Below are 24,904 nucleotides of genomic sequence, written 5' to 3'. Positions count from 1 at the left end.
GAATTCTCCCACAGCGCACTTTCCCTAACCCTCGTAGGAACCAAACTAAAGACTTATTTTTGGAAAAGTTGCTTTCTATTTCTCTGTAGCATCTTTATTCCATTACCTGTTCTTGTCCTCTCAAGCTCAGGTAGAGGGAAAGATATACTGGGAGAAGAGGAAGGTTGAGAGTGGGATAGGAAGTGTTATTTATAGAATTGTTTTTATTTGAAATTCTAAAGAAGCTTCCATTTTATTTTTGTATTTAAAATTGAAGGACAGTTTCAATAAACATGTCTTCTCCCCAGAGGGATTTCAAAGAAAGATCATTTACAAATATATGATACCAAGAAGTTGAAATGAAAGTTTTCAAGAGCAGAGAAGAAACTTTACACCAAGATGTTTGGGCTCCAGTTGACCCACCTCCTGGAGCGATTTAGCTGTTGAGTCGGTTAGGCAGAATAAGGAGGTTGGGGGTTCTGACTCAGCCGCCTCTGTCACCAACTGAGGGGAATGATAGAGGCCTTAGACACTGGTAGGGGCCCTCCGCCCTTTGAGGCTGCCCAACTGAGCCATCTCCCCTTTTGGATGAATGACTCCTTTCTGCTGCCTTGACAGTTCCTGGAGGAGAGGAGAGAAACAGTTTAGGCATCTGTGCTCTACCCTTCCCCCACTCCCTTCCAGTTTACCTGTTGTTGCCACAAGTTCTGCTTCCTTGGCCTTCCCTTCCAATCCTGGGTGGCGCAGGAACTAGCCTGTTCAAGGGATAGTTCAAGGGATATGGGGAGAACAGGAGGAATATTCTGTTCTCTGTAAAACCAGTGTTGACCCCAAGTCCACTCTCTACCCCAACTTCCCAAAAGTCTAAAGTAAAACCAATAAACTCACCTTCCCTTGAATAAGATTCTGCAAACAGATGTTCACCTTTTGAATCTGGGCCAACTGGGGGCCACCAGGCTCTGAGTATAAATCTGTTAGAAAATTCTAAAGGAGTTGGAGGCTAAGAATGTGGTGAAAATTTGAGGTCTGTCTGCCACTCTTCTATCCCCACAGGGCATTCTTCTTTTCCAACTGGATCCTCTCATCCCAATACCCCTCTAAGACGTGTGGAAAAATCCAGTATTCACTCTATCTCTAATAGTTCAGTTCCTCCGTCCCCCTCAAGTAGCACAGTACCCAATTTTTCTTTATGGATCCTCCCTGTCCATCCCTGACCCATTGGAATAATCCCAGCCACTCCCCCATGCTAATGGAGTAATCCAAATCACGTCCCTCTGAATGGAATGCAGACCAGCCTCCTCCAATCCCAACAATGAACACCAACTTAACACTTAGTGGCATCCTGTCATTATAATGCTGCTTCCAATTCATGATCCCTGCCCGTTAACTCTCTCCTTTCCAGAGTACTGTCAGGCTGTGTTCACACGTCCCTGCTTCCCATCCCCACACACCTCAGGGCAGCCTCATACCTCACCAAGGGCCCCCAGACGTAGCTGCTGTTGCTGTGCCTCCCTCAGATGGCCTTCAAACCAGCCCTGGCCATGCTTCAGCAGCTCCAGCCCCTGCCACAGGGCATCCTGTTCCCTCTCCAGAGCCTGCATCCTCTGTAGCTAGAAAATGCAAGCACAGGATGCTTCACTTTACAGCAGGACCTTGGGCCATGGTGTCTCTCACAACTCCTGCATGGGTTCACTGTCTGGTCATGGAATGTGAGCCTGGACTGATCACTGAGGATCTGGAGGGCAAGGGGAAGCAATGGAGAAGACTTATGAGTCCTCAAAATTGAGTAGAAATGTAGGGAGCAGATCTAGAAAGAGGGGCTTTCCCTGGGCCCCCTTGTTAGACTAATACTTACCCAGAGGAAGAAGCTCCGGGCTCCTGGGTCTTGGCGGCTTGTCCCCAGTGGTAGCAGCAGAACTGTGTAGGGGGCCTGCACCAGGGGCACCCTACCAGGACCCAGGCTCTCCATGGCTCTGAAGTGGTAAGGGTGGAGCCACACCCACTGGTGGCCAGTGCTGGTCCCTCCCCTTCCCCCCTGACTTGCACAGTCCCACTTAGTCTTTCAGCCTCTCAGAGCCCTTCCTGCTGTGTCTGTCTGAAGCTGGGGTGTTCCCACTAAAGTGGAAAGACCATCTCCTTTGGGCTCCGTCCTCCCTCTCATCTGTTTTTGTAGAGTCTGTTAAAGTTGGTTCTCATGAAGCCCCCTGGGTAGAATCCTCCTTTGTCTTCCTATAGCAGTGTCACTGTATTTTTAATGATGCAGGGCAGCCCCCTCTGTGGACTCTTGCCTGACATTTCATCTTTTCCTATTCTCTTGCTTTGTTTTGGCTGGTCCAAGGAAACAATAACTTTCTCCAGATAAACTTTATTTATAATATGAAACAAAATTTCTGGGGAAACTGAGAATGCTGGTTCTGAAGAAGATAAAGTTACAAAGTGGGCATGGCAGCACACTGGGGTTTGGGAAGTAGAGGAGGGCCGAGGAAGGACTCTCAAAGGATGGTGGTGGCTGCAGGCAGTACTTCCTGACTCATGAAAATGTCCAGGTCCAGGTTTGGATCTTCCAAATCCAGTTTCAGAAACTTATCTACTAATGTCTGGCAACTGAGGGGAGAGAGAACAGTGAGATTTATGGAAGAATAGATAACTGAGTCCTTGAGCAGAGCGGAGAGGGGATGGCACGGGAAACCTGGGACCTTGAAAATTTAGGGATTTCAGAAAGAAACAGTGGGTCATTGGAAGGCAAAGAGGCTCTCTGAGTCCCTGAAAGGGGAAAAGAGCTGCAGAAGATGCCAGAGAGTACAAGGACCCTGGGTTATACACTCACTTTTCCATTTGCTTCTCCTTTAGCAACTCCTTTACAGGCTTAATGGGTTTCCCATTGCGGATCAAGTCTGAGACCTAGAAACAAGAAGGAACGGGAAGGGGTGGGTGAGTTGGGTAAGAAAAGAGGAAATAAGAGTCAGAAACCCCATGGGCCCAGAAACCCAGGCCCTTGAGAGGAGCAGGGATAGTAGAAGGGAGCCCTGACAGAAGTGGTTGACATCTGGATCTCAGCACCTCCTTGCCACGAGCAATGAGTTTGTCAGGAAGCCTGGCCTGGGCAGCTGTGTGGGAGGCATGGCTGGCGTTGGCAACACCTTCGCAAACTTGATAGAAGAAGACAAGGTCGTTTCCATCCTCACAGGTCTCCATGGTCTTAGAATAAAAGGGTACACTATGACATTATCACTTCCCTCTGCCCTGAAACCCTTGGCCAATCCCTGTAGGGTGTAAGAAAAGGGAAGGGACATGGTCCCTGAGCTCAGGGAGCCCCTGTTCTGATGGGAGGAGCCAGTCTCCAGTTCTGGGAAACACTTGGCTTAGGAGCCCTTAGGGGGCTAGATTAGTTTTCTTACCAAGTACTGCAAAAGGGGCCCCTGTGGCAGCAGCTTTAGCTGAATGAGGCTTAGAAAATTGGTGGTCACAAAGATGTGGGGGCACGTGGGTCCAAGTGCCAGCCAGTGTCGGAGGACAGCAGCCAGAAGTGCAAGGCCATCCACCTGTGCAGAGGATGGGTAAGAGTATAGAACCATGGGTGCCCTGTGGGTCCCCCTGCATCTGCTTTAGCCTTTCCCATCTTGCGTTTTTCTGTTTCTTTTCGCCCACATAGCCCTATTCTTTTCCTGAGGCCCAGCCTTCCCATAATGCTTTGTCCTCCATTTTCCCCTTCTTAGTTACTCATCATTTTCTCCCCTCACCGTGTTAGTTCCCTTTCCGAATTCATCAATAAGGACCAGAGACTGTTCAGTGGCGTTGTTCACTGCTTTTGCCACCTGCCGGGCACAAGGTGGACAAGGGAGAGTTTCATTAGCATTTGAGGCCTGTAACACTGACCACAGTCTGTCTGCCTGTGAATAAAGCTGCTTGTATATATGTCTACCCTACTGGACTACATATTCTTTAGCCCTCTTCCTGTCTTCCCAGAGATAACTTGAAGATTACAGTCCTAACCTTACCCCCAAAGTTTGCCATGAAATGTCTTGCTTTTATTATTATTTTCACATTGCTCTAGTATATCAATAGTCTTTGGAAACAAATGACATTGTTCTATTTATAGCATTCTATTTTTAGTAGTTTAATTGCTGAAAATGTCAAATCCTAGAAAACATAGCATTTCTATGTGAGCTGTACTTTTTTCTAAATGGGAAAAGAGTTAGTGGCAGGGGGCATGTTTTGTTCATCCTTTCATTGCCAACAGTACCTCATAAAAACAAAGGATTCAAAAGAGGTTCCCTTGTGTAGAGGGCAGGCAGCAGAGGAAATGTTTTTTTCCTGTTCTGATCATTTTTCAGGGGTAGTGTTCCTTCCTCATTATCCCCCTTCCCCAATCCCACCTCTCTGTGCTCCCTCTGACCTGGTTGAGGTCGATAATGAAGGTGGAGAGGCCAAGGGAGACAGATTCACAGCTATGAATTCTGGTGAAGATGGCATCTACTGCCCCAATTTCAGCTTCCTCTGCTGGTACAAAGCTGCCCACCAGAGCCATGAATGTGATCAAGCCTACCTGAACAGGGAAGGAGACAGGGCCTGGTAGTATCGGCTGAGGTAAAGGCTAAACTAAAGGGTAAATGATAGATCAAGGAGAAACAGACACGCTTTAATAGAAGATCACAGATCATAGCTCCTTCTACTCACTTTAGAAACAGTAGGGAGGGACAGGCAGTGGGCAGAGGCATACTGGGGAATGGCGTGGACCTATTCAGAGGTGGGGGAAGAGAACTGAAGCCATGGAAAGATCTATTAGGCCATGGTTCTCCCTCAAGTAGAAAGTGCAACAGGTAAGATAGAAAAGCAGCGGGTATGGATTATGGTCTCTTCATGACAGGGAGTGTCAGAACACAGCAGAAGAGCTGCAGGAACACGGGTTGGCTTGCAGGGGTGGGCTGAGATGATGGAGAAGATGCCAGAGGCCCAGTGTGTAGGATTCTCCTACCTGTTTGAGGTATATACTCTTCCCTGAGGAGTTCGGCCCGGTGATGACTTTGACCCTCCCTTTGTCCCTACCGCATTCTGCAGAGTTGGGCACAAATGTTCGGGCACAGAGTTCCATCAGAGGATGTCTGCAGTAGATGGAGAGGTACCTCACACATGGTCTGTGGATCCAGACAGATGAAGCCCCCGAAATATGGGGCCTTTGGGCCCCTCATTTCTATGCCTCCACCTCACTCTGTTCTCACCTGCCATTCTGGATTCGTACTCCAAGGAGTTGGGGGGAGTAATGAGGCCTTGAGTAGCCATAGTCCCGGGCAGCACTGGCAAGAGCTAGAAGGACATCCAGGCGGGAGGCAAGGTCCAATACCCGGGTCAAGACAGCTGCCCGCGCCAGCACCTGACACTGCAGCTGATGCATCAGCAGAGTCTCCTGGTCTGAGGGTGGATGATGAAAGATCTGGAGGTTAACGCCAAGGGAATGTGAAGGAGAGACAAAGACACCAGTAGAGGGACCTGGAAACAGGCTTGCAGATAACAGTATGAGACACCCAGAGACATTCAGAGAAGATTCAGAGTCAGAATGAGATATGAGAGAAAGAAGAAAAGGAGCCTGTTAGAATCATCTTTAAGTTGCCCACTCTCCTCCAGCCTTTCACATCTCCTCACCCCGGATGTCGCAGTGCAGGTCCCCCAGCAATCCATCCAGTTCCTTGGTTCGAGCACTACGATAGTGCAGCTTCCCCTCTAAGAGAAACTGGGTAAGGGGGTTCAAGCTGGGGTTTTTGCACCTCTTGGTCTTCATCCTTTCCTACTTTTCTAACCTCACTCCCAGCTCCCCTCCCTGACTTCCTTCTCCTTTATCTCAGAGCTGATAAATGTCAAAGTAAAACTACAGAAGAGAGATCCCATATTGGGCAGTGCTGATGGGGTAAAGTCCTCTGCCAGCTGCTGATTTATTTTCCTTATTACCACCAGTGGTCAAAGTTCTTACCATGAAATCCAGTCCCTCAATCTCAAAGTCACTGGCCTCTACCATGAAAGGCAGGCGAGGAATAGAAAGAAGGAAGCCAATCTGGGGAGAGTATAGAAGAGATAAAGCAGAGTGATATACTGGGTATCTTCTCTCCCTAGAGGAATCCAGAGTCCCTTGTATTCCCAATGCTTCCCTCAGGGGACTAAGGCCACCATAAGGTATTCATGTTCTTCAGACTTCTCCAGAAGTTCTCTAATCTACCAATGTGTCCTTCATAAGCCTAATATCTCCCCTAAAGACCCCTGGAAACTACACCCACTCTCCTGCCCTCACCAGAGGGATGTAGATGACACTGCATGAAGGAATACGGGAGTCCAGATTGTCCAGCTCCTTCCAGGCGACCTCAGTGAGGAAACTGGAAAGTCCCATCAGCCTTCGTTTTTCTAGGAGGGTGGAATGTATGTGGATATCAAAAGTAAGGTTCCTGAAATGGTTGCTAAAATTATCCCCAGTTGTAGTGGCCGCCTGCTGAGGATGGGACCCCATTATTGTGGAGGCCCATGTCTCAGGGTCACAGATCCACCCGCATACCCAACACTCACTCTCATCGACTTCAGGATCTATGTTGGGGAGAACTGTGAAGTGATTTGCAGCAAGACTGCCTTCGAAGTCCACCTGAGGAGACAAAAGCCCAGCACCATTTCTCGGTCCTGTTCCTCACCTCTACTTGGGCCTCAATTCTCTCTGCAGTCCCTGCTCCATCACTAACCCTCTAAGCACATCCCTGATGTTCTGCCACCTCCTCTCACCATCCCATTCTTTAGTCATTTGGCTGACTTCAATGTTTCCCATGCTTCCCCCTCTTCCACACCACAGAGTCCAGTCCCTCTCCATTGTCCAACCCCATCTCTTGCCCCTAGTTCCCCAGAGACTTGGATTTTTTTTTATTCTACTCACCACTTTCCCAATGAGTCTGGCGATATGGTGCAGGTCATCAGAGAACTCTTGGGCAATGTCCCGAAAGAGCTGGATGGACTGGGGCAAGGAGCGACAGGCATCCCTTAGGCCCAGGGCACTATACACAGTCTGTAGGAGAAATTGACAGAGGAGGGTGGCTCACGCCAAGCCCGAGCTGAGGCAAGGGGATAAGGATGGACTGAGAACAAAGATCAACAAGGAAAAACAATAACAAAGACAGAGAGAAGCCTTCAAAGGCAGAAAAAAAATCGTGAGAAAGAAAATGTGCCAGGTACTACACTAAGCACTGAGGCAACAAAGACAACCAAGATATGGTCCCTGTCCATATGAGCCTATAGGCTAGTAAAGAAGACAAATTTTTAAAACAGAAAGATTATCTAAAGTGGAGAAAAGGGACAGGAATAGAAGTTAGAATTAGTTGACTATGCTTTGGGAGATTTGACTTTGGAGCTGTGCAAATATTTTACATAATTGTACAATTAAATTAAAATTCAAAAACGAATTCCAAAAAATCAAAACTAGAATGAAGCCAATGAACATAAATGTATTTCCATATACTGGCATAACCATACAGAGAGGCACTATTCCAAGTGACCAAAATGTAGGAATTTACATATTCCTAGTGGGGACAAAAAAATGTCCCCCCTCTCCCTTCAATAATCATATAGTTTGTGGTAATAATGGTATTGCTATAATAAGATTGTTGTGGATGTAATGTAGGAAAAAGCAAATGAGTGATATTTTAATTTTATCATAGTGTTGCTGAGAACCAGAATTTCCAGTATGGAAGAAGGAAATATTGAAGAGGATAAGTACAGTCAAGGAATATACAAGGCAAGTATACTGTGGTTCCAAATTTAAAATGGTGGTATCAGTACTAATTTAGAATGTACTTTATTTATTTATTTTTTTAAATTCCTAGATCTGTCCATAGAAAAGGCCTAGAAACAATAAGCAAAATATGCTGAACACCCTCTAGCATTCAGACTGTGGTAAAGAAATAATGTTTCTCACTAAAAGGAACCAGGGCTCCTTGGAGAAATGTCAGGTTCCAGGTCAGAACCAGGAGATGGAAATTATATATCTGGTATATCTTGTTAAACCAGAGAGCAGGGAAGCTATCAAAGTCTACCCAGGTTGTGTTCAAAGGACTCAGAAGCCAACCTCAGAAGGCCCCCCACTGGGAAAAGATGGACTAATTTGAATGTGTATAAAGATTAAAAAGGGAGTGGACTGAAACACATGTGTAAATCCATAAATTCATAATCACACTAAAATAACAACAAAAAACTCATTGGCTATCTGGGTGGATATTAGGGAACTAATTTACTAAGATGATAGCTGATAAAGGCAGAGAAAACAAATCAATTTTCTGTGATATGAACTGTATCACTGGGTAACCAAAGAGCAGATGAGAGGAAGTTTTTCTTTACAGAAACATTCTGGCTAATAAATGAAAAAAGAATGACAGAATTAGAAAAAACCACTTTTCAATCCCTAAAGAACCAATGGACTTAGGTATTAAACAAACACAAAAGCCTGATAACATCACAAAAGAAGAGACATATATGTCAGACATTATGATCTTCTACTAATGAAACAGTATTTTAAAAAACCAAATGAACCTGATCAAGGTTCTAGAGTCAACTATTAATTTACAGAAATTCTAGAAGAGACAGAAACATGTCAAAAACACCTACGGAATATAATCAGCAAATCCAGGCTAAAGGAAGCACTACAGGACAAATAACCTAGCTTCTTCAACAAATAACTTGCAAGGCAAATAAGAGAGAAAAAGGGAGGGAAAGAGAGAGAGGAAGAGAGACAGAGACACAAAGACACACACAGAAGGAACTCATAAAAGAAATTTAAAGAGACATCATCCCATTGCCATATGTTGAACATATTTGGGTCCTAATTAAACAAACTGCAACAACAACAACAAAAAAAATCATGACATTTAAGAGATGATTAGAAATTTAAACATCAGAGAGTTGGTATTAAATAATTATGTTAATTTTTAGGTAAGATTATGGTAGTTATTTTTTTTTTTAAATAACATGCTTTTAGAAATCATACTGAAATATTTATGGATGAAATGATATGATAGCTGGGCATTGCTTCAAAATAATCCAGGAGTGGAAAGTGGGAGAAGATATACATGAAACAAGATTGGCATCAATCAGAGTATCAAAGCTGCATGGTGGGTACATTGAGATTCATTTATTATTCTAAATTTTGGACAATTTCTACAACACGAGCTTTAAAAAAAGTGTTGGGATAAGGTTGGATGGGGTGACTAGAGTACAGAGAGTCTAGAACCACATGCTGAGGGGATTAACCTGAACTTTTGAGATTCAAGAACAGAGGTCCTACCTTGTAGAGAATCTGCCAGTCGCTGACCTTGGTGTGGGACAACTTCATGCGTTTCAGAATCAGCTAGTCAGACAAGGGGATAGCCACTGTTTCCCTCGCCCATCCTAATGTCCCTCAAGAAGCCCTATGTCCAGTATTGGCCTTCAATCTCCTTCGTCACCTCCCTGTCCACCCCCTACCCTGGGCTCACAGGCACATTCTTGATGTGACCCAGCAACCGATGCAGCGTCTGAGCCATGTCCAGATTCTGGGGTAGCAAGAAAAACTGAATGACGTCCAGACGGGAATTTAGTTCCCCCAGGTCCTGAGTTGGACGTGTGAACCATAGCCTGGAAGTGAGAGTTGGGGTAAGGAGCCCAGAAATTACGTACGTTTTCAACATCTTGATCTCAATTTGTGAAAATGTGTGTTTACAAGGCCCTGGTGATGTGGCAACATGTATTCTTTCTGGCAAGTAGTGTCCTTCCTATCTATGCAGGGGTGTTTACCACATATCTACTGAAAATCTCTGGATGTGAGCAGGACTGTGTCTGTATACCAAAGTTTTGATGGATATGCCCATGTGTCATTCCACGTAGATATGTGATAGAGCTTGGCAATATTTTAAAGGGAGACTAGAGTGTTGAGGCATCTGTATGCCAATGCTCTAGCTCTCTCTGTGGCTCAGTAGGAGAGGGTGAGTTAGAGTGAGTTTATATATCTGTATTTAGCTGTGAAAGTGTCTCTGGGTGTAATAGCAGAGACATTTGTCTTTTTGTGTGCTTCCTGTGAAAGTACATAATTGTCCCATGTGGAATGGTAAGTCCTCAATTCAAGACAATGGTCATCTCTGCAGAAAAGAAAGGATTGAGAAAGGACACTTAAGGAGGGCTTCAATACCACTGTCTTATTTTCAAATTGGCTAGTGGAAACAGAGGTTTATAATATTATTAATATTTATACATTGTGTCTGAGGTATTTCCTAATAAATCAGTATATAGAAATAAATGCCTCAGCTGTGTTTGCCCAATTCTGGGCATCCCCATCTCTCTATGGCTATGAAGAGTGAGATTCTGTAAAGATCTATGAGACCACAGATTCTTTTCTACATTAGGCACACCATTTTGTATAAGAGCCAACATGTGGAGTCACTGAGGCCTGAGGATGTATATCTCACACTGGCCAGTTACCCTGAGTTAGAACACTCGAAGTTAGAATGGAGCAGAGGACTCAGATGCATTTCAGCGTAGGTGTTAGGCACTTCTGCTCCTTGGCCACAGAAGGCTCTACCCAGTGCAATGTAGGCCAGTTTGTGAATTCCCATCTCTACCTTGAAGAGCACATGAGTCTTATTAAGCCAATTTTCTTATAAAACACCTAGGTGTTTACTGCCAGTGCCAGGAGAGATTTTAATCAAATCGAACTTCCTCATTTTACAGCTGAAGAAATGAGGCCCTTAGAGTGTAATCAACTTGTCCAAAGTAATACTGCTAGTAAGAAGTAAAGCTGGGTCTCAAATTTGGGTCTTCAGACTACCAGAACAGTGCTCTTTAGAGCATACTGTGACATTTAATCAATTTTCTGGTGCCTTGTCCAGCTTTAGGCCAGCCGCGTCTTTAGTTCATCATTCGGGTTATGATTCCATGCCCTGGAGGATCCCATCTGGGGAATCTGCATTCCTCCCCACCTTTAATTCAGTTCTCTTACCCACTGAGAATTCTTTCCTTCTCATCCCTGGTTGAGATCTGCACCTGAAGCACTGGAGAATGTGTAATTAAATCACCCACCAATTACCTGGAGATGACCTCAGAGATGATCATAATTTAACCTCCAAAAGACACACATTGCAGTGTGGGTGAGTTGGGTAAAGGATTATTCACTGGTAGGCTAGCAAAGGTTTCCTGAGTTTTTAGAGATGATGTCACTGGTGTGCTTATATTTGTGTATTGTGCTCACTCACTGTGTTACTGTGTATGAAGGTGCATGTCAATCTCCTTTTGGAGGCCTGTGAGAGCTTCATGACAAAGGTGAAAGGTGGGTTGCACCTTGAAGAGGATGTAAAATTTTGACAGTGGAGAACAAAGGAAAGACTTTTCAGAGGGAACAGCATAAACAGAAGCATGATGTGTTTCTATGACAGCAAGTGGCCTTCAATGACTAGAATATAGAATGGATCTGGTAAGAAAGGATTTAGGAGCAGCTTGGGAAAGTAAGCCTGTAAATTAAAATTGGGGTGAATGGGAGGGGTTCTGAACATCACACTGCTAAAGATGCTAATCTTCATCCTTCAGGTAATGGGGAAGCTTCCTGGGGTTTATGTTATTTCGTTTCAACTTAAGGTTTTTTAAAAAAGTGGAGTGACATGCTCATATCTCTGTTTTGGATTAACAGGTATTTTAGAATGAAGGGTAGATTGGAAAAATAGAAAAGAGTAGAGGCAGAGAGTCCAATTTGGAGGCAAATGCAATGCTTCAGGTTAGAAATTATGATAGCCAGAATTAGAGCCATGGAAAGAGGGAGAAGGGATAGCTGAGAGAGACACTGGAGGATAGAATCAAAAGGCCTTAGTGAATAATTGAATATAGGAGTAGGGGGAAGCATCAATCCAAGGTTCAGAGTTTGAGAAGTTCTACTGCCAGTAATGACATTAAGAATGCAGGGAGAGGAACAGGTTCTATGGGTATCAGTTTGAATGCTCTGAGTTTGAGCTGTAGAAATTACAGGTAGGAATGATGTATAATTAGCATCCTACATATGAAACTCTGAACTAGAGACACAAATTTGAGAGTCATCAGAGAAAAGCTCACATTTGAAGTGTGGTTTTTATAATTAAAAATATTACTATGTGGACATTAGGGTTTTGTGATTGTGTTTCTGCTGCTGGTATGTATGCAAGTCTGTGATCATCAATGAGGATAATACTAGCTACCACATGGGGTCGTTGTAAGGATTAAATGCATTTAGCCAAGATTCTGGAAAGGGCAGTTGCTTTTATTACAACTACTATGTGAGGTGGTGAGTGTGCCTGTAGACTGCATGCATTAGCCTGTAGCATGTATGCGAAACATACTCACCTGAGCAACTTCTCTCCCCACTTACAGCGGCATCTGTTGAGGATTCCTGTGGGGGAGTGGGGACAATGAAAAGAATATGTGGCTGTGTCTAAGCTGAAGCATCCAGGTCAGAGGTTTTAGTGTTGGGCAGGCTGCCCTGAGGGGTGTTCCCCAGAAAGAGGACACAAAGGCAGTCAAAGGCAGCAACTCCTGGCCACAAGTCTGAGCAAGGATTACCGTACATGAGCTTAGGGGAGGAGACGGGCACTTATTGGAACACTGCCAGAAAAATATGCAGAGTAGGCTTAGTTAGACTAACAAAGAGCCCAACACATATATGTAAACACTAGACACCCACCCACTGAGATATGTGTAGTGAAACCAGGTGGATACTTGGGGCGATGTCCCCAGTACACCCTAAATCTAGAGACAACTGATAACGATTCTATGCAAATCAAACATGAGCAGTTTCGCAGTTACTAACTCTTCTCTATACATAGGGCCTCCCAAAGTCCCTAGACCAGTACACAACTAGTGGAAACACTCATACAAACCCAAGGAATAAACATGGAGTGGTAAAGTAAGAGATATGTCAATGACATTGGACAATTACAGGGGGATGCCCAAATTTAGGGAGTGTACAAAGAAGTTAAGAGCTGGATTAGAGTGGAAGAGACATCTGGCAATGCGAGTGAAGTGGGAAGACAGGGCCTGGAAGATATCGTTGGAGGCAGCCACTTTTCTGGAAAGCTTTCATAGTGTGGGATGAGGGATGGATGGGCACACATACCAAAGAGACTGAGCCCCTCCTTCAGTCCACTGGCCACTTTATACACCGAGGGGTGAGACTCACTCTTAAATATCTGCAGAACACTGTCAGGGAGGAATGGGAGAGTTTGAGGTAATTTGGACTTTTAAAGGGAACTGAGAAAATGGGAATTGAGACCATCCTCCTGAGATCAAGTCTTAATGTAAGGTTCGTCCCCCACTTCTGCCTCAGTTTCTCCCTTTGGAAAAGGGTGACAATTTTGTGCTTTTTTCCCTCTTTCCCTCACTCCCCCTTCCTTTTCCTTCAGGAAGAGGGATCTTAATAGCCCCAGGATTAGCCTCATTAGGGTTATTAGAGCATTAGGCGTAATCCTTCTCCCTCCCCAGAGATGACATCTCTGTCTCCTTACCTGTAAGTATCTTGATCTATGCTCACCAAATGGGCCCTGAAGACAGAAAACAAGCAGAAGGGAAAGTGGCTGAGGTATGAGAAGTCTGAGTTCAATCCTAAATTCCACCTCCTTCGCCCCACCTCCCAGAATACTATCTGTCTTCTCCCCACAGCTCCTCATCCCCTCAGGTGCTCCTGTGTGTCCTAGATCACTTTACCTGATAGGTCACTGCCCACTTACCACTCCTATCCCTACCGCCACCCACTACCCTAACCCTGTCTTACTATTCATGGCTCCCAACACCACCTTACTTTGGTTGAGTTTAGGGTAAATCACCTACAACACAAATTTCTTAAAGCCCAGGATGGGAACGCTGATGTTATAGTCTTCCAGTTCAACCCCAATCCTTCTTCGACCCATGAACTTGAGCAGCCCTCCAAGTACTCGAACCTGGGAGATCAGTATTGGATCTGGGGTAAATCTCAATATCCCAGAGCTTGGACAATACCAGGGAAAATTATTATTTTTCTAGTACCTCTCAAGACTCAACCCAAAGACTGGGGTGCTTGTGCTCTTATCTCCCAGGACCCATCTCACCGTGAGGAGGCAGTCAAAAGGAATGATGGATGAGAGGAAGAGAATTTTCTCAGTAGTGGTCATGGAGTCTGGGATGAATGAGTAGTTTCCAGAAAGAAGACGTTGTTTGCTTATCTCCAGACCTATTATGGAGGAGGCGTGGGAGGAAAAGTTCTTGTAGCCCAGTTTTTCACCCCAATTTAAAAATGAGACAATAGAAACAAAAGAGATCATCTAACTTGCCAAGCTTGCACAGGCAGTTAATAGAAAGCTGAAACAGGAACCAAATTTTCAGACTTTTAGCTTAATTCTCTTTATTCTACATATGGTATAAAGATATTTGGCTCAGATCACAACCTGAGAAAAATAAATGGCTCAGGGGGGTAAGATATTTGTCTGGAATTGGGGATTTTTGGTCCAAAAGATCATATAACACTAATGCCTTAACATCTAATTAGGATAAAGCATTCCCTATCCTTTTTGCAAAACTGGGAAGGTTATAGAAGTGCCTTATGGATCATCAAGGTCACTGAAGCAGTGGATTCCACCCAACCCTCACCCCCGACAAATGGTTTTGGCTTAAAGGGGAAAATTTCAACAATCAAAGCTGTCCAAAAGGTGTCACCACTCTGTTCTCAGGGGAGGCCTTCGTCTCTAGACATGCCTGATTAGAGGTTTCATAATAAGCTCCTGGTTATTAAAGGGTAGGGAGCAGGAGAGTTCCTAAGATTAGTCATGGGGCTTGGAGAATACAAACAAAATTTTAGGATGAGGTAAAGTTGAGGGGAGACTTCTAATGATGGGGGTGGAATTAAGAGAAAGGGTTAGGAAACTGGGATGGGGGGTTCAGCAAAGCAAAGAGATACCGAAATCCACATTTGGCAAAAATATAATTTCAGGTCTCTTAGGCTCTCTGTGCTCCTGGGAGGCTGTCAGGAAGGCAAAGAAAGGGCCATTAGTCTGTAAATTTTAGTCTTTCTGCCTCTGTCCCACCTTCCCTCTCACTCAGTTCTTGCTTCCTGGCTCTACTTCCCTCCAAGACCCTTTAGTCTCCTGTAATATTCCATACTTTAGTCCTTCCTCATTTTCCTTCTCAGCCTTAGTCAGTCCTTACCAAGCTTCTCCAGAAACTGAGTCATATTCTCATCCTGTTTGGCACTCGTAACAACAGACTGGGGGTTGATTTCATCTAGAACTTGGAAGGAGAATGGAAATCAAATGAGTTAAAGGATCTTTATCCTTTGACTAAGAGAAAACATAGCCCTCCCCTTCACACCTCAAAAACTTATTTCCTCCCTCCAAGAGTAGGGAGTGCCCCACACATTGGTAGAAGCATAAGTAGAAGTAAGGCATGAGAATTAGTTAATAGTAAGACTGGTAGGGTGGTGAGAGGGAATAGGGGTGCCCTGGAGACTGTCACTAGACTATAAACCCCTAGAGGACAAACATGATTGATTTGCCCAGGACTACATCTCCAGCATCTAATACATTGTGAACACCTAATAAGTATTTGTTGAAGTATTCCTAAAAACAACGGAGTCCTCTAGAAGTCAACTAATAAAACCAATCAAGTCAGGAAAGGACATATGAGTGAAGGACACGTCCAACCCCAGAGCAGAGAAATTGTTGGTTATGTCCTACCTCTCTGGAGAAGCTTGAGGTTCTCGTGGTCTGGGGTATCTGGCATGAAGTGGATGGTGTAGTCACTAGTGTCATAGTAGGCCATGCTCAAGTAGCCTGAATTCCACAGTACACACAGATGGATCTGTCCACAAGGAAGTAAGAACCAGTATCTGAACCACTCCTAAGTGCAGGGTTGTGCCGTGCCTTATTTTTCATCATTTTCTCAAATGTCTGAGAAAAGCATCATTATTCCCCTTCAGTACATGTGAAACAAACGCCTAGCTCTTCCCCGCCCCCTTTTATCCTAACACCCTAACATCCAGTCAACTCCCCACTCTCAATTCATTCGAGCTCACGCTCCCTGGACCTCGCCGCCCCAGAGACCTCCGCCTGCTGCTCAGCGTCGTCCTCCTCCTCCGCCCCCCCAAGGCCCGGCACTGGGGCCGGGCTGGGACAGCTTGCCGCCGCTGCCCCGAGTACCGGTCCCTGAGGCGTCCTGTCTACGGTCGCTCCCAAGGAGGCCATGACCTGAGAAGCTCTGCGGATGCGGAAAATGAAGGCGACTTAGGAGGAAGCATTCATCAAGAGGCGGCTGGGAAGGTGGGAGAGGGCTGAGGCGAGAGAGGGGTCATATTTTGTTCTCAACATCTGTGGGGCATTTCGAGAGGTGGCTCAGGTAACTCACTGATGTACAGACTGAAAAACTCCGCCCCCTCCCCATTCCTGTCACGCCAAGGTCATAGTTGGATGGAGACGGTCTGAGGGCCATTGGGGCGAGTTGTGCATGTCCCCTGTACCTGCCCCTGTCAACTACACCCCCATCACCGCAGCCCTATGCTCTCGACTTCCTCACCCCACTTGCGGATAACTCGCAGAGTTTTCCCGCGTTTTCAGTCACCAGGAGCGCAACGTGCGCGAGACCACGTCACTAACAACCAAGATGCTGCGGGAGGTGCGCGCCAGCGCGAGGACAGGGCGCACGCGCACGCGCCCCGCCCTCTTAGCCTCTATTGGTCGGAGAGGCCCGGATCCCGCCTCGAAAGTCTACGGGGGCAAAACGGAGGAGGGGGAACCGCACTTGATGAGACGCCGGACGCTGATTGGTCTATTCGTATACGAGGCAGTGCCAGAATGTTCAAACTTCCCGCCCTCTGCGGTTGTTCAGCCCCCCGGCGTCTGGCCCTCAGGGTTTCTGGGCATTGATTGACGCGCGTGGAGCTTGTGGGAAGGTTAGAAGCGGAGCTAGAGTCTAAACCACAGGAACTGGTCTAGGAGAGTTGCAGGGGCGGGGGACGGGGGCGGCAACCTGGCGAGGGGATGATCTTAAAGGGCCCGAGGCGCGTTTCTCCCCCCCGACCCCCCCCCAGAGTGGAGATAAGCAACATTAATTCAACTTGTGCCAACAACTCTGAGTTACTATTTGTACCTGAGTTAATATTTATAAGAGCTTAAAACAGTGCCTGGCAAACATAGTAAGAGCAACGTGAGTGTTTTAAATAAATAAGCAGAAATAAGAAGTCAGACTCCTATTGCAACCCTCCTTGGCCGATTTCCAGGGTACAGTGTATGACCACGCCCACAAAGGGCACTACAGGGCCTAATTTATAATTTCAGCCCCCCAAGAGGAGATGAAAGCGTCGAAATTACATCAAAGCAGAGAGTGGACCTGATAAGAACATCTACACCCCTCTTGGGACATGCCCATACCCTTGGGCAGGCACATGCACCCTGAGGACAGAGGGGAGTCATTTACTCCTTCAACAACTATTTAGTGCCTACTCTGGGCCAGGTGGTATACTCAAAATAGTGAACAAAATTAAGTACGGGCTACATGAAGCTAACTTTTGAGTGTGTGTGTGTGTGTGCGTGTGTAGGAAAAGCAAGGAAATTGTGAAACAGAAACCAACATATACTTTAAAAAAGATCCCTTAAAATACATCTTCTAGCTTTGTTCTGGGTACCCTGAGATGGGGAGATCTCACTCAAAACTTTAGGAAAGATGGCAAGGTAACCTGGCTCTGCTAAACAATGATTGGAAAATCCCCTCTAGGGGAGTGAGCTCAGGGCAAAGTTAATGGTTACCCTTGACAAACTTGAGCACTGGCACTATGGAAACCTGGAGGAGGCAGGTGATAGCTCTAAGGAGTGTCTGGAAGGGACACATCTTCCAATGGGGGGGGGGGGGAGCTGTGAGAAGAGATTAAATAGGGACTGGTTTACCAAGCCCAAGAAAGGGAGGGAATGGAAAGAGAGGCCTGCTCAGAAAAGGAAAGGGGAAAAATTGAGATAGGAGAAAAGCAGGGGCAAGGAGATGAAACAGGAAGGAGACTTCTCTGATGTAGGATTTGGGTGTGCAACCCTTGGCTTTAAAGCCATGGAACACTGCTGGATGGTACCAGGAGAGAGTAGCATCACATGTCATCTGGGAAATAAAGGCAAAATACCTTGTGGATAGCCATGCCAGCCAGCCAAAGTCAATATTGATGAATAAGGCAGCTATAGCTATAAAGCTGTAAGAAAGAAAAGAGGCAGGGGAGAAGCTGCCAAACCTGTTTAAACTCAGAGCTGGCCCCACTTGCCTGAGGCTTTTCCCAGAGGGGACATTTCTGGTGGACACTGACCAGTTGGAGCAAAAGAGGACCCTGGGAAGTAGGGCTGTTTCGATATCCCCTACCCCATCCTCAGATGGAAGGGGTCCTGTTTGGAGGTTTTGAGGGTCCACCCCCACACACACACACACACTCATGGAATCATTCTATCTCTTTATAGGATGTTACAATTCAAAGAAGTAAACACCAAATATATACATCCTCTCTCTGGGGAGGAAAGAGATAGACTTTTCCCCAGAGAGGTAAAAACCCACAGAAGAGGAAGCATGAGAGGAAACCACTAACTGCTGGTTTCCAGCAGGACATCTTGTCATTCTACCCCACTCCTCCCCCAAGTCCCTCCCTCTCTTTTTAAATTTCAAGCTCTGTTTTGCTCCTATGCCCTTGCACTCCACCAAGTTTTTCTGGTGGAAAAAAACTGTAGGTATCTTGTTAGACAAGATAAGGAAGAAAGAGAAGGCATAGTTGGATAGGAGATTCAAGATGTGGAAGATAGACTATGTCTAGTTTGGAGAATATATACTTGGGCTATTTTTTAGCAGATCATAGCTTGATACCACTCCAAAATCAAGGTTTCTGGGAAGGGAGAGAGCTATTCTTCCTCTGTTCTCTTCACTTCTTTATGCGTGTACCTAAAGACTCCACTCACTCTATTTTGTCTGTTCTTTGCTTTTTACCCTTCTGCTCCATCTCCAAAACAAACTCAAGTAAGAAAGAGGCAAAGGAGTCTGTGACCGTGCCACCCTGAACAAGCCTGATCCCAATGCCTTCTGATCTTGGAAGCCTGATCCCGATCCCTTCTGATCTTGGTTAGATCCCATCTGGCTTGGTTAGTACTTGGATGGGAGACCACGTAGGAAGAGCCGGTGCTGTTAGATGTTTTTTGTTTTGTTTTGTTTTAAAAAAAGAAAAAAGAGAAAGGCAAAGGGGCACAGGAAGGAGCCCTGTATTGGAGTCCCAAGTGGAAGCATTAAAGATGACCAGACTATAGAGAGCATACCTCCTTAAGTGATGAGGTAAGCTCAGCTTCCTGTTTTCTTAGCACAAGCCTGATTGTCTCCCTTCCCATCCCCTGCCCTACTTGTCACTACTCTCTACCCCCAATCCCAGCTTCCACTTCCAAGGAGTGTCTGGAAGGGACACACCTTCCAATCTGGGGTGAGAAGAGTTGCTAGGAACACCGTCCTAGCAACCCAGAATTTTGACTGAAACCTGGAAGAAATGTGGAAAAAGAAACGACCTCTTTCCCATCCTAAAATTCCCTGTGGGTCCTCGTGGGTGGGCCCAACCAGTTGATATCAAGTTTTTTGTGTGAAGGCAGAGTGGGAGAGTCCTTGGATTAATGAAGTAGGGAAACCGAGGCAGAAAGAAAGTCCTGTATTCAAGGAAACTGGTGGAGAAACAAGGAGGCCCCTAGGATTCCTTCACTTTAACAACCCCTCCTTATCTTCCGGGAAACCTGAGGATCTCTCCTCCAGGTCCACTGCCTGAACGTTGGGTCCCTCCCCTCTCCTGTCCCCTCCCCAGGTTCAGGGCGGGGCCGGTCAGTGAGTCAGCCAGTTCCCTGATCCAGCCTGGCAGGGGGATCGAGCCGAACCAACTAGGTGTGGGGACGCTGGGCTGGTGGGGAGGTTGTGTCTGGAGCGAGTGGGTCTGATTGGGCTTATGTTGCTCTGAAGAGACAGTCCTAGCTTTGAGAGAGAGAATCTCTACTTGTGAGACCGCCTTCCCTGGCCTGGGCCCCTCCCAGTTCCCCCAGCGACTGCCGCTTCCTGGTCCCCGTCGCAACCATGGCTGAAGAACAACCGCAGGTCGAATTGTTCGTTAAGGTAAGAACATCTTCCTCCCCTTAGGCCACCCTCTGAACTCCTGAAAGGCAGCTCTCACCTTTCCCCTGCTCCAGCCTTAACTCCCCAAATCTCTTCCCTTCCTACCCACCACGCCCAACCCCTTGTACAGTCTTTGGGATTGGGAGTGGTGCTGTTTCCGGAGGAGAAGACAATTGACCTGTGTGCAGATAATGAGAATTCTAGGCTCAACTCTTAAAAGTTTGAAAAGTGCAAGTTTCCAGCAGCCTAAAGGACCGCAAGATAGAGAAAAGAGGGTTCCCGGGAGTGGATAAGATGACTGGAGAAGGGGGAACAAGCTCACGGAAGGAGGGGGAGAGAGGGGGACAGCTAGAGTCCAACACGATTTGGGAGGGACAGAGGGAAACGTCAGGACCTGTGGCCCTGTGAGATCAGAGGGTGAGGATTATGGGTGGGGAGACTTGGAGAAGTGCATGTGTGGGTTTGTGTGTGGGGCCCGAGGTTTCGAGGGAAAGGTTTCAAGGCAGAAGGTGTGGTATGGCGGCCTGGGAGTGGGAGGAGGACAATTGGAAAGAATCGGCAGGGTGGAAGGAGAAGGGAGAGTGGGAGTGGAGTTCAAGAAGCAGAGCTGAAAAGGTGATGGGTGGAGAAGCATGTCCAGGGGTCCGAGAAAGGGAGGTGAGGAGATGGGAGTTTAGCTGTGGCTACCTGAAGGCCAGGCGAGAAAATCAGAAGGAAGAGGGGAGCTAGGTTTAGGGCATTTAGGGTTTGGGGTTGTAGAAGCAGGAAAGAGTTGCCCCAATTCGCTTCTGTATGTGGGTAGATGAGGAGAGGTAGCCATGGCATTCGAGTATCGAAACCACAGTTTCGGGTCTTCACTGTTTTTGCCCTGCTCCCTTTCCACTAGCGCTGCATCTCTCCCCTCTCTGGACTTCGTCTCTGTGCCCCTCCCTCCCTTTGGCAGCCCCCCCTCTGTGTCCTCTTTTTTGCACATTCTCTCCCACTTTCACTTTCCTGCTTCCTTTTTCTCCACTTCTCCCCTTTTGTTCATATTGTCTTTGTCTGTTCCTGGCTGTTTCTCCCTCTCCTTTATGCTCTGCTACTCTAGTAGCCATTCCTCTCCCCAAGCGCAGCGAAGTGCCTGGGTCCGCCCCCTTAGGTGTGGTCCCCACCTCACTTTCACACTTGCCTCAAGAGATATTTTTACTCCTGGGTGAGGCTGGGCTGCAGAGATTCTGGCTTTGGGTCCTGTGTGAGGAGTATTATCTGAAGCCTGAGGACTTGAGCTGGGAGACCTCCTTATGCAATGTCTGGTAAGGGAGAGGTGGCCTTCACTGCCCAGTCCTCAGTTTCACAGGCCCCTGCCCCCAACTCTTTTGCCAGGAAGGAAGTTGCTGAGGCTGGAGGCACTGTGAGATGAATCACCCTCAGCCTAGGGGGAGGTGTCCTTTGAGAGATGAGGTCACCAATTGCCAATTAGAGGGCAGCCCCTCTCGGCAAGGCCTTCTACTTCTCTAGAGGGGCAAGGCCTTCTTCTCTAAAGTGAGGCTCTGAGCCCCTAGACTCCCCACCCAGCTGCCCAGAAACAGCTTGGGTGGAGATACGAAGAACCAGGACCCTGGCTTCCAAACCCTTCCCCACCTCCCCTGTCCTCAGGCTCTACTCCATTCTGGAACCAGGGAATCCAGGCATCTATCCTAAACTCTGGCCTCATCAAAATTCCTCTCTAGAGGCTATTTTATGAGTTGATGTGAGAATTAAATGAATTTTTGTCTGTAAGGTGCTTAGAATAGCACATAGAAAACTAACCACATTACTGTTAGTATTTCTCTCTAGGGTCCATATCCTCTAACTTCTCCACAGTCCATTCCCTCTGCTCACCTTCTGCCTGTCCTCAACTCTTTGGGGAACCGGAAGCTGACCTTTGAAGAAAAGGTTCCCACTGATCTGCCCTAGGTTTGACCCAGCCCCAGGGTGGAGAGCCCAGTTCTAGAGGAAGCTTTCAGTGGAGAGTCTGAGTGTGTGTCATGACTAGGCAGAAAACAACTAAGTATGGGAGTAGGAGATGCTGAGAATGGCCTGGAAATGGGCAGGGTGCACCAGGCCTAACTTTGGGGGTTGGGGTTGCTTTTCAGGCTGGCAGTGATGGGGCCAAGATTGGGAACTGTCCCTTCTCCCAGAGACTGTTCATGGTGCTCTGGCTCAAGGGAGTCACCTTCAACGTCACCACCGTTGACACAAAGAGGTGGGTCTACTTCTCTTCCTTTGAACACCCCCTTGTATTCACATGTGCTTATGCACACACTCAGCCACCTGAGTCCTTCTATCCTGAATGTATTTTTCCTTCTACCCAGAGCCTCTTTCTCTTCTCACATCCCTCATCTTCCCTTTCTGGTTCTCCCTGACCCCCTTTTCCTGTCCTGATGCCTGACCTCTCCTCTAGGCGAACTGAGACTGTACAGAAGTTGTGCCCAGGAGGGCAGCTCCCATTCCTGCTGTATGGCACTGAAGTACACACAGACACCAACAAGATTGAGGAATTTCTGGAGGCAGTGTTGTGCCCTCCCAGGTATTTGGGCACTTGGAAAGGGGAGGAGGAGTTGGGAGGCTCTGAGAAAGAGGTTGAAAAAATGAAAAACAGATGGTGATGGGGTTGGGACCAGGGATCTGAGATTCCTCCCAGGAGAGTATCTTATTTTGTTTGTCCTGTTGGCTTTTAGGTACCCCAAACTGGCAGCTCTGAACCCTGAATCCAACACAGCTGGGCTGGATGTATTTGCCAAATTTTCTGCCTACATCAAGAATTCAAACCCAGCACTCAATGATAGTGAGTCTTGTGGGTCAGAGGCCTGGGTCCTAGGAGGAATGGAGAAGATCCAGGGATTAGGAGGCATTGGGGGCACCTGAAAAATTCAGATATCAGGGAGATGGAGCAGATGTTGGCAAGCCTTCAACCTCCCCCCTACTGCCTCATTTTTGCCTAACTCTCATATATCCTTGTATTCTCATTGGCCGTGACTTTTAAGTATCTTTCATTTTTTTCCTTAACCTCTCTTGCCCTGCTGGGGACATTGGCTGATAGGTACATTCGTGTTAGCTATTATTATTTTAGACTAGCCTCACCATTAGTATTCACCCCCTCAATCCTACCTTGTCCCCTGGACTTCTTGGACTATGTTGATTTTCTGATCTTGGCAATTCTCTCTTGCACAGATCTGGAGAAGGGGCTCCTGAAAGCTCTGAAAGTTTTAGACAATTACTTGACATCCCCGCTCCCAGAAGAAGTGGATGAAACCAGTGCTGAGGATGAAGGCATCTCTCAGAGGCAGTTTCTGGATGGCAATGAGCTGACTCTGGCTGACTGCAACCTGTTGCCAAAGCTTCACATAGTACAGGTGGGTAGTCATTGTGAGAGGAGAGGATGGTCTCTGAGATGGCTTCCCATGACAACCGCTCTAAAGTGGTTTCTTTCTTAGGGTGTTTTCTATAGGTTGCTGCCAATAGCAAATACCACCCTATTCCTTCTCATTTCTGGCAAAACCACTGCTTAAAAAAAATTACATACCATGATATAAGCCGTGGGTTTAAGTAGGCAGTCTGAGAGTAATACATCTTTGTATTACTCTGAAAAATGCTCTTCCTGTCTCTATCACTGCCAGATCCCCAGATCAGACAACAGGCTTTACCTAACATCAAAGCTTTAACTCTATAGCTTCAGTCTCCAATTCCTCTTGTAGAAGATGAAAACTGTTGGTTCCCATATTTTTGTCATAGCCTTAAATCTATAGTTTTAGTTTGTGAAACATGGCCCAATGTTAGTCTACCACAGAACTATGTATTGAACGAGGCACTGAAAAAGTCATCTGATGATTAATCCTTGCCCCAAAGGATTTGAAATCTAGCCAATTGAAAAATAGAGACAAAAGTCGCTGTGGAAATTCAAGAGAAAAATTTTATGGTTTGTGAATTATATTAGTAAAATCAAGAGGAGAAAAGTAGCACCATGGAATGTGGTGGTCTGAAAATAGGCTGATTATCAGTAAATAAAGAAGAGTTGAAGACATTACAAAACTGAGGAATTAAGAGTAGATTGGTTAAGATGGTTCATATGGGAGATAAGAATCAAAGGAAGAAAGCCAGATAGTGCCTAAAGGAGATGGCTGGATTTTATCTGGTACCCCTTGGGATAAGAGAAAGACCACAGTTTGGCTTCCCTGAGGCTAATATTTTGGTCCTTATGCTCTCTAGGTGGTATGTAAGAAGTACCGGGGATTCTCCATCCCTGAGGTGTTCCGTGGAGTGCATCGGTACTTGCGCAATGCATATGCCCGGGAAGAGTTCGCCTCCACCTGTCCAGAGGATGAGGAGATCGAGCTGGCCTATGAGCAAGTGGCCAAGGCCCTCAAATAAGCCCCTCCTGAGCAATCTTGCCCCCCTCCATTTTGCCCCACAAAGGTGGTTTCCACTTGGCCACCCAATGGACACTCCAAAATGCTCAGTGGGGGAATGAATTCTGGAGCACTTGTGCAGGACTGGCTGGGGAACAGGGGGAAGGAATGAGGGATCTGGGTGAGAATTTTATTATGGGGTGGGGAGGGGTGGGGTGGGATGGGTGGGACAATGTATTTCATTAATAAAATACAGAATGAAAAGTCTAGTATGTTTTTACACAAAGGGTGCTAGAAATGTGGATAACACGGAATGAAGGGTGGGTCAGTGACCTTGAGCTCAGAGCAGAAGCTAGGAATTTAGAAGAGGGGTGCCTGCAGCGATATTGCCGGGGGTTTTTTTGTTTTGTTTTTGTTTTTACCGTCAG

At 46.4% G+C, this 24,904-nt stretch overlaps 3 protein-coding genes across 11 annotated transcripts; 1 reads left to right on the top strand and 2 right to left on the bottom strand.

Annotated features, from left to right (window-relative positions):
- Window positions 1-184: 184 nt before the first annotated feature.
- SAPCD1 (suppressor APC domain containing 1) lies at window positions 185-1,991 on the bottom strand. 2 transcript variants are annotated; one of them, XM_016121661.2, is made up of 5 exons: window positions 1,835-1,991; window positions 1,449-1,589; window positions 868-963; window positions 669-782; window positions 185-600 (listed from the first exon to the last, which is right to left on the bottom strand). In XM_016121661.2, the coding sequence occupies exons 1-5, from the start codon at window positions 1,946-1,948 to the stop codon at window positions 505-507; spliced, it is 561 nt and encodes a 186-aa protein (XP_015977147.2). In that variant the 5' UTR covers window positions 1,949-1,991; the 3' UTR covers window positions 185-504. The 2 variants fall into 2 exon arrangements, with proteins under 2 accessions (XP_015977147.2, XP_015977146.2); XM_016121660.2 differs by having other exon boundaries at window positions 669-734.
- A 341-nt stretch (window positions 1,992-2,332) lies between these two features.
- Window positions 2,333-21,473, bottom strand: MSH5 (mutS homolog 5). 8 transcript variants are annotated; one of them, XM_036238154.1, is made up of 25 exons: window positions 16,570-16,645; window positions 16,056-16,209; window positions 15,690-15,813; window positions 15,163-15,243; window positions 14,915-14,977; window positions 14,008-14,191; window positions 13,809-13,922; window positions 13,491-13,526; window positions 13,103-13,185; window positions 12,334-12,379; window positions 9,471-9,609; window positions 9,281-9,343; window positions 6,884-7,012; window positions 6,529-6,601; window positions 6,260-6,369; window positions 5,945-6,025; window positions 5,620-5,707; window positions 5,199-5,388; window positions 4,955-5,081; window positions 4,376-4,525; window positions 3,720-3,794; window positions 3,378-3,521; window positions 3,040-3,177; window positions 2,807-2,880; window positions 2,364-2,583 (listed from the first exon to the last, which is right to left on the bottom strand). In XM_036238154.1, the coding sequence occupies exons 2-25, from the start codon at window positions 16,194-16,196 to the stop codon at window positions 2,472-2,474; spliced, it is 2,565 nt and encodes an 854-aa protein (XP_036094047.1). In that variant the 5' UTR covers window positions 16,197-16,209; window positions 16,570-16,645; the 3' UTR covers window positions 2,364-2,471. The 8 variants fall into 8 exon arrangements, with proteins under 8 accessions (XP_015977144.1, XP_036094047.1, XP_036094065.1 ...); XM_016121658.2 differs by having other exon boundaries at window positions 2,333-2,583; window positions 13,813-13,922; window positions 14,070-14,191; window positions 16,056-16,605; XM_036238172.1 differs by lacking the exons at window positions 16,056-16,209; window positions 16,570-16,645 and adding an exon at window positions 21,278-21,473.
- Window positions 19,782-24,735, top strand: CLIC1 (chloride intracellular channel 1). Its single transcript, XM_016121680.2, has 6 exons — window positions 19,782-20,109; window positions 22,224-22,333; window positions 22,532-22,657; window positions 22,809-22,915; window positions 23,302-23,483; window positions 24,337-24,735. The coding sequence occupies exons 1-6, from the start codon at window positions 20,071-20,073 to the stop codon at window positions 24,496-24,498; spliced, it is 726 nt and encodes a 241-aa protein (XP_015977166.1). The 5' UTR covers window positions 19,782-20,070; the 3' UTR covers window positions 24,499-24,735.
- Window positions 24,736-24,904: the final 169 nt, after the last annotated feature.

The sequence above is a fragment of the Rousettus aegyptiacus genome, unplaced genomic scaffold, assembly GCF_014176215.1.
Source record: "Rousettus aegyptiacus isolate mRouAeg1 unplaced genomic scaffold, mRouAeg1.p scaffold_m13_p_1, whole genome shotgun sequence".
In the NCBI taxonomy this organism is placed as follows: domain Eukaryota; kingdom Metazoa; phylum Chordata; class Mammalia; order Chiroptera; family Pteropodidae; genus Rousettus; species Rousettus aegyptiacus.
The sequence above is the reverse complement of the archived record's forward strand: the minus strand, read 5'-3'. Positions and strand labels throughout refer to the sequence as shown.